Genomic DNA, 8,839 nt, shown 5'->3' with positions numbered 1-8,839 from the left:
CAATTAATGCGAGAGAGCGGGATTGTAGCCATGGGAACATAAAGACGCACATAATTTTTTCATATTTTTGTGCCGAAGTGCAATGTAAATTGTTTTAGGCCAATGTGGGTTCTAAATGAGAGTTCTAAGTGTATTAAGCAAGGCTCACTTATAGGGTTGTCCGCCCATGTGTGAAAGAGGCCTAGGGTTAGGGTTAGTGACATCTCTATAAAAGAGATGTTAGCTAAAGAAAGTGGACGTTTTTGGCCATTCTCATAAGCTATTGAGTGAAACTCTTGAGCTCTCAAGCTATGGCAACTCTCTAACTCTCTCTCTATTGTACTCTAATGAGCATCAAGCTCCAATGAGTATAGCTCCACTTCATTCTCTTAATCTGTTTTAGCATCATTGAAGTAGATTAATCTATGATTAGTTGAATGCTTCTTTCTTTCTCTTGTGTATGCTGCATGCTTGTAGTGTGTGTGTGTGTAGTCTCCATTGATGTAAGCTCTTGCCCACTTCATTGGCAATGAGTTATTCATGGATAGACTCTCTCTATGAGCTTGTGGGTTTGTGAATGTTACATTCTATGCTTGCTTAAGCTTGTGGATTAGTAGATGCACGCTTATGGGTTTACTGACATTAGGAAAAGCTAAGATTTAATTAATGTTTGAATGGGATTAAGAGATTGCCATGCATTGCTTGTTCTCTTGATTAGTGTAGTGGGTTTAAGGGATTGAGAGATTGATTGAGGTGATTGAATGGATGAATCGTCAAGTGGTGGTTCGTGTATGTGAGCTCTCCCGCAAGGGATAAGCCTTCATGCACTAATCGGGTCGAGTCCTCGGATTGACATTGTGTTTCTCAATACATTTGTTGATCGGTAGTACTCTATGAGCACTATATTGCACGGTAGAGAGAACCGCTCTACAATTCCCCCCATAGTCACATGCACGATAGGCTTCTCCTCATAATGGGGGCTTTACAAGTGTGCAACACAAAACCAAAGTAGAACAAGGTTGAAAGGTGGGCATTGAGTATACTAAAATGCACATCCTTTCATAATGAAGGCCAATAGAAGTACCTCTCCACCACGAGCTCTATAGTAGCAATAATACCCCTATGTCCTGCCACTAGTGGGATATGAGACTCCTGCATGACTTTTTGTCGTAAGTCCTTGGTGACACAAAGTCGTCAATCCATCATCAAAAATTCATCCTGAAGAGCATAATGATCCATAATGTGACTATGCTACAATTGAGAATAAATTTCACCAAAGTCCGCATCACCAACATAAGCTTCTCGCATAAATTCTAAATCTTGATAATAGGCCTGTGAGATAGCATGAATCTCGGATGTTGTGGTCTACTTGCCTGATGTATGGACAATCAAAAGCTCCTTCTCATAGTAGATGAAAGCACTCCTTTTTGGGGAAAGGAGTTGCCTGCTCTCATATTCTATAACATGTGCCTGCTCTCATATTCTATAACATGTCCTTTTTGTTGTAAAGTTGCTCCAATGTAGTCTCCCGAAGCATCACAATAAACCTCAAAGGGCTTCTTAAGGTCTGATATCACTAAAATTGGTCTTATAGTTAGATTCTCTTTCAAGATCTTGAAGGCTTTCTGTTGTGTATGTCCCCATGGAAAAACCACTTTTTTCTTTGTGTAAGATCCAACAAATCTTCGGACAAAATGCCGGTAATAAGAGCATATCTTGGAAAACTCCGCACATTATGAACGGCTTTCAACTCTAGCCAATTTTTTATGGCATCTACCTTTGTTGGATCCATTATGATCCCATCCTTTGATACTATGTGACCCATCTCCTCGCCTTACTTTGTGTTAATGAAGAACTTTTCCTCCCAAAGCTCCTTGAAGGCATGAACCAAATGCTCTCCACACCTAATCAGATGTTCGCAACTAAAAGTCTTCACTCATGATAGAAACTGAATCTATCTGTGTGGTTGACAAATATCTCTTGGGGCGATGTTCCCTCACATGAGATGTATTCTAGCAGCCCATGCTGCAAGAACACCACCTATATGTAGCTTGCATACATGACATATTCTAGCATCCCATACTACTAGAATGTCCCCAATACACAAGTGCATAACCATAAGCCATATATCTTCAACATACAAGAGTCATTGCATCAACGAATTCCCCAAACAATGTGGGTGGTGTGTTGCTTTGTACAGCCTGCGTGAGAGCGGCTGCCATGGCCAATGTATAAGCATGCCTTTCTCTGGCATCGGTGAAATCAGGAGAAGGTATTCGTTCCTTGAGCCTGGCATACTCTTCATCAATGAACCTTTGCAAATCTTCCATGCCTTCTCTGCGGTTTTTTTCTAGTTTCATTTCAATCGTTAGTAGCTGCTTGCTCCATCCCTCACCTTGGAGTTGATCCTAGCTACTTTTGTGGGTAATTAACGAAGTGTGATCTATTCATTGCCTTCTCATAGTTGCAACCGCTGTGATGGTAGGCTAATGAACATATGCCTGGTTTCATAATGAAGCAATCACTTTCCTATGCTCTTTTCAAGAAACAATGAGCATATCCAGAGCCTCTGAGTTTCCCTGCATCTCCAAAGCTCTGATAGAAACTCAACACACATACCTTCACATGAATGTATGCTCTTGTGTGTGTGTGTGTATGTGCACGTGCACACAAGGGGTGTGTGTGTATGGGAGCATATATTGATACCAAGTTCTACACCCACTATTGGGCAGCGTTGATGATGATATTGAGGATGTCATAGTCTCTAGTCCATACTATGCATAATGGAGCTGCTAATAGTTATATAGTCTTGTGGATGACTACCATGAGTTTATAACTTGCACTTTCTTATAAGGTGAATTCAAGCATGTTCTTGGATTCATCTAGGTGTATACATGCTTTTACTAGTGCCACTCCACATGTTTTGTTTGTAGAAGAGGAGTTGTTGACTTGTGTAACTGTGTAAGTGTGTAAGTGTGTAACTTCCACCATTCGTTTCATCTGATAAGCTGCATGAAGACACCTAGTTTACCACATTTCCCAAGAAAGTTCAAGACAGCAGCCAATTTTCTTTGCAACGACCCTTATCATTATGCAGTCAGTTGTTAGTACGCCTAGAAAAAGTCTTTAGCCTTCATTTTTCTACATTTACAGTGTCTTCTCTTTACTCTCTACAATTTGTTCTCAAGCAATGTTCTCTTTGGCTGGTTGCTTCCCTCCTTCAATGTGGTTGAATGATGCATTGAAAAAAAAATCTAGTGTGATCAAAATCTCGTTTGTCGAGGATGCATATACATGCTCTTTTTCTTGGTCCAAGGCATAGATACCTTGGAATTTCTTAGAAAAATGTCATATTCTCTTCTTGCAATGCTTTATCTATATGACTCTCAAAATCTTCATAGCAAGCCTTCATACAAGAAACCCCAAAAAAACCTTTAAGTCCTTATTCAAAAGTCACAGAGACATCCAAAGCTCACAAAAAAGAAGACTAGTCTACTCAAGTTCAAATCTTGATTTTTGGCCTCTTCATTCTCTCTCTCTCTCTCTCTCTCTCTCTCTCTCTCTCTCTCTTCATCTGAGTACCTAAGGATAATTAGGTAGCATCCAATGAAAATAGAAAAAGCTCACACTTTGATACCAAATATAGCATAAATTGAGGATGCAAGACAAAGAAAACTTTTTTTATTATCTCAGGCAAACTGATGTGGGAATACACTATGTAGAGTATAACTAGGAATGATTCCCAAAAAAATGTTCTATCATGAACTCCTTAGGGTAGGCCTACTAGCATGAGCTCATCATTTTACCACTACCATTCTATTATGAGCTCCTTGGGTAGGTCTAATGGCTTGAACTCCACTATATTATGTTGCACCCATTTCCACTTTCCTTACGACCGGGGAGCACTCCTCATCAATGCAAGTAAGATACCTGATTTCATGCAATTCTCAGAAACTTAGGAATCCATTCAAGACATTAGTTGACTTGATTGAGGAATTTGAATCAGTGAATACATAGCATCAAATTGAAGGATCAGACACGCAAAAACCATATAAGTTTTTTCTGTAGCAATTCACTTTTCGAGCATGTCTGCCCAACTGTACCCTACAGGTGAGTGGCATCTCCATCTACGCTCCACAACTCTTATCAATGGCCAGATCAAAAGCAGCTAACCAACCATGGAGAATAGTTGATGCATGCACAACTTTGACAAACTTCGCAAAATATGCTCTATGCTTAATAAGCTCTACTTTCCCATGCTCTGCACATTTCTGGGTCCTGTATGTCAGATTCACAAATTTACAAACTTGATAGTCCCTCTCTCACCCCCCAAATGAGATGCAAAGACATATCAATATACAAGACATATCAATATGGCGGCGCTTCTTTCCGCTCTTGCCCAACACAATGCCACATCCTCTAATCTTAACCTTTGAAGATGGCCCTGGCTTGTCACTCACCCTGGCGGCGCTTCCTTCCACTCACCCTTTTGGTCGGAGGGGAGGGGGAACGCTTCCTTCCACTCACCCTTTTGGTCGGAGGGGAGGGGGGATTCATTAAGCCCCCATCCCTGCCATACAACGGCACAGGAGGGGTAATCCCGGGAGGGTTGTCCAACACAATGCCATATGCTCTAATCTCAACCTTTGAAGATGGCCCTGAAGATGGCCCTGGCTTGTCAACCTTGACCTCTGGATAAACAGCAGATAATATGCTTTGCAGTGCTTTTGTTTCTCTCACTGTGTCTTTGTCTGTCACCATTTGACTATATGCTGGATTCCTTTTTTCTGCTTCCTTTTCTGCATGCATGATGGTAATGGGATCCGGCGATTGACAAAGTAGGGCTTGTATGATCTCATGTAAATCCTCCGGGACGGAAACCATGTCGAGGCCCTCTAAAACAAAAACCTCCTTCATCATTGGAGATTTGCTTTCACCCCCACCTTCATCATGTGCTTTCTTTCCTTTTTCTCTTTTCCTTTTTTCATCTTCTTTGTTTTGTGTTGTACTATCTACTCCCAGATGTAGCACCATCAACACAGCCGGCAGGACCTCATCTGCACCTGCTACAGCTATTTTCCTCTGATAAGCACGCATGTGATCCACAGTTGCAGAAATCCCACGGACATTCTTCCAATTTTTGACTTGCACTCCCAGGCATCCAATACAATTATCATTGTCAACATTATACTCTCCTTTATCATCAGGCGTTACATATAGAATGTACAGATCGAATGCCTCTTGCATCGGAGCACAAATCATTGCAGCACCTTTCTTTACAAATCTTCTTGCATCTCGAACTGAAGGCTTCCCAAAGAAGCGATGGAATGCATTGAAGAAGACTTTTGCTTTGTTCAAATACTCTAATTCAGGTGGGAATTCCTTAAAATTAGGTACAAAAGCCTTCAACAAATTTTCCAAGAACACAGGTTTGGTAGGAGAATCTCCTTGTTGCAGACTATCCATGGCATGGATCAGCAAAAACCTTGCAACCAGCTCTCCCCTTTCCCCAGCAGATGCAATGCCATTCAGCAACAACGAATTCAATTGACGTAGTTGCTGCTGCATCAACTCTCTGTTTCTCCTTAAAGCAATTGCAGCTGCTTCATTTAAGGCAGGCTCAGGCAGAGAAGTGCAGAGCACATATTCCCTCGATGCCGAAACATGCAAGCATGCACTCATGTGCGAAGCCACAAGATCCCGCGCAGCTGAAGATTGAGGACAGACGTCCACTCCTATGCGACGGCCCAAAAGCACCAATGACATGTGCGGGGACCGTAATAGGTTATGACCTTCTTCTGAATTTATCAGAACACCCCCAAGAAGCTTGGTCTGCGCCAAGTGCAGAATCTCTCTCACCCACTCTTCTTCGGAAAAATTTTTGGCAGCCCAAAGTGGCCTGCCCTGTCTGAACCAAATTTGTGGGGAAGCGATGGTGTCTAAGCTTATGGAGGACGTGGATGCAGAGATGAGATCAAATGTTGGAAGTCTTGAAAACGGTGCGAAGAGATTCCTCAGACCTCGAACAACTTTGAGACTGGGATCATACCTGGACGATCAAATATGGAAATTCTTGGTATAGGTACGTTACACACAACCCGAAAGAACTCTGAGACTAGGATCATACCTGGATGCAGGCGTGAAATTTGACACCCTTGATGTGGTGTCAATAAAAAGCACAAATGATCGCCCCGTTGTTGGCAAATCTGCGGATGCTCTCCTGAAAAGGATAAATGGAAGTTCTCCTTGGAACTCCCCTCCCATGTCAGCTTCAGGAGGCTGCAGAAGGGTTCGAGCTTCATCCAAGACAAACAAAAAGCAAACACCGTTGCTTCTGAGAGATGTGGCGTGTCTAGCCATTGCTTCCTTACATGCGTCTATCATACATTTCTTGCTGCATTCTGGTTGAGTCCGAATCTTTGGAAGTATACGATGATAATGCTTCATCTGATGATCTCTGAACAGATCCTCCTTGCTCGGGAAAGTGCCCTGCTCAGACAACCAATCAAAACATGCACGGAAAAGTGCATATGCATGCTCAACCTTTCTGGTGTTCCTGAAGTGCCGGAGAATATCTGGGTCAGACTTGGGGTACCCGGCGTGTTTAGGGTCCATCAAGCTAAAGTAAAAAACCATTACTTGGTTAGGAGCCAAAGCAATCTCTCGGACTGCTCTCGATTTCCCCCAACCACTTGACTGCACAATGGCCGTGCAGGGGGCATACCAAGTCTTGCTGTTCTCGGACCAACTTGTGTAGCATTGATCTATGTAGTCAAGAAAATATGAAAGAATACTGCCGGCAGGATCTTGGTACTCTCCTTCGAATTCTTGACACAGCTGGTCCTCCTGCTGCTGCTGCTTCTTCACATCGACAACAGCCGCCTGCTTCCCAGCAACACACTGTTTGAAGATTTCCAACCACTTCCCTTCGTCAGGCACCCCCGACAATTCAGGCATCACTCTATGAACTGCATGAAGGAATTCCCCAAACACTGTGGGTGGTGCGTTGCCTTTTACAGCCATCGCGAGAGCGGGCGCCATGGTAAATGTATAAGTCTGCCTTTCGAACTCATCGGTGAAATCAGGAGAAGGTATTCGTTCCTTGAGCCTGGCATACTCTTCATCAATGGACCTTTGCAAATCTTCCATGCCTTCTCTGCGGTTTTACAACAGGAAAACAATAGCAGCCTTCCGTACACATACACACACACACACACAGCGAGCAGAGCACGCTAATCATGAAAAAGCCTGCTTACCCGCATTCGCTTGGGATAAAAAAGAACTTTCTGTCTTTTAGGGTATTTACAGACCGCCAAGGGTGTCACATGTGGGCACTCCAAAAGTGCCTTGTGCACTCTTGAATGGGCGTTATCTCATTATACACCAACTGCCCATGCTTGCGTTTATTAAAAAAGTGATTGCCTATGCATAGGCGTCCGCCCTTTACGCAACGTGCATCTCTACCAGTCTGTTAACCTGCGTATACATGCAACATGTAAAGAGCCTGAGTCAATGCATGCCTAGAGAGTTGGGGACTCGAACCCCACCACCACAGTTATTGTGGCTACACCTTGCTCTGTTCGAGAGGAGGGGAGGGGATGAACTAGATTTATCTTACCCTTCCCCTCCTCCCATCTACAAAAAAGAATGAGAATCAGTAGTCATATGAGATTTAAAAACCAAATAAACATGCTAATAAAATAATCCGCCTAATGTTTGGGAGGTATTTTAGATAGCTTACAAAATATGATGTCTTAGAGATAAACAAAATACCAACATTGTGTCCAAAGTCATAACATCCAAGCACTATTGCATCTCCTACTCACTATTGTCACTCATCAGCCGAGTCATGATCATCAAATACAATTCTCACATTTGTCATCTCTCTCTCTTTAAACATAACTCTAGCAAGATTGTCTCTCCTTTGTGCGCCCCCAACCTAGGATGAATCAGACGGTGCTGTTTCTGATGATTGTGCTCTCTGCACAATCGATGAGGTCTCGGTCTGCACCAAAGCTGTAACCTTAGCAAGACCCCCCACTTGCAGCCCAATCTGAATTATTGGATCCAAAGCCAATGCATCATTGTTTGCTCTCTCCACCTCTGCTTGTGCCTCTCCAACCCAACCCTCATCAAATGAATCTCCATGCACAATGCACATGTTATGAAGGACCAAACAGTGCTAACCATCTTTAGCACATTCTACAATACCGCTCAGGGGATAATCCATCTTTACTTCTTTTAAATGGAGGAAGCATCCAAAACCTTGCAGGGTAAGGACAATCATTAAGTAAACAATAATTGCCTAAGCTGTTTGATTCATACCTATGTCCTAGATCACTTCTTTGGAATACATTCCAATCATGCATAGAACCTGCCCAACCAATGTCATAATCCCAAACCAAGCAGTTAGAAGCAATGGTCATCTGCAAAATTATAGAATGAAACCCCTTCCAATCAAAGTAGTCCTCATGGTGCACATGAGGGGCAATAATTGGAACATGGCTACCATCCACTGCACCAATGACAAACGGAATGCCATGTATTGCCTGAAATCCTTCAGCCATGATACGCATCCTATTTAAAGAAGGCCGTTCAATGTACAGGTCATGAAGACCTAGTGTGGAGATTGCATCACAGAACTCCAGAATGATCTTCTGGCATGAAGACGTGGAAACCCTATACAAATCTGCTATTACTTATAAGTTTGATCTAGTAGCTAGACGGTGTAAACCCACACATACATGCTAATTGCCTTTCGATAGTTAGTGTTAGACCGTTGCAATTGAGGAGCAAAAGGCCAGTCACAGCTGAAGTAAGCTAGCCAAGCATTTGCAACTTTTCGTCTTCTACTACCTTG

General features: G+C 42.8%; 1 protein-coding gene across 1 annotated transcript; it reads right to left on the bottom strand.

The window, feature by feature from the left end:
• Positions 1–3,984: 3,984 nt before the first annotated feature.
• LOC147612858 (uncharacterized) lies at positions 3,985–7,332 on the bottom strand. The gene is made up of 2 exons (XM_086782137.1): positions 6,107–7,332; positions 3,985–6,028 (listed from the first exon to the last, which is right to left on the bottom strand). Exons 1-2 carry the CDS (start codon positions 7,126–7,128, stop codon positions 4,432–4,434), a joined length of 2,619 nt encoding a protein of 872 aa, XP_086638263.1. The 5' UTR covers positions 7,129–7,332; the 3' UTR covers positions 3,985–4,431.
• Between the last annotated feature and the right edge of the window lie 1,507 nt (positions 7,333–8,839).

The sequence above is a fragment of the Cibotium barometz genome, chromosome 44 (assembly GCF_041138505.1).
Source record: "Cibotium barometz isolate CiBa-2024 chromosome 44, ASM4113850v1, whole genome shotgun sequence".
Classification (NCBI taxonomy): domain Eukaryota; kingdom Viridiplantae; phylum Streptophyta; class Polypodiopsida; order Cyatheales; family Cibotiaceae; genus Cibotium; species Cibotium barometz.
This window is presented reverse-complemented; position numbering and strand designations above follow the sequence as displayed.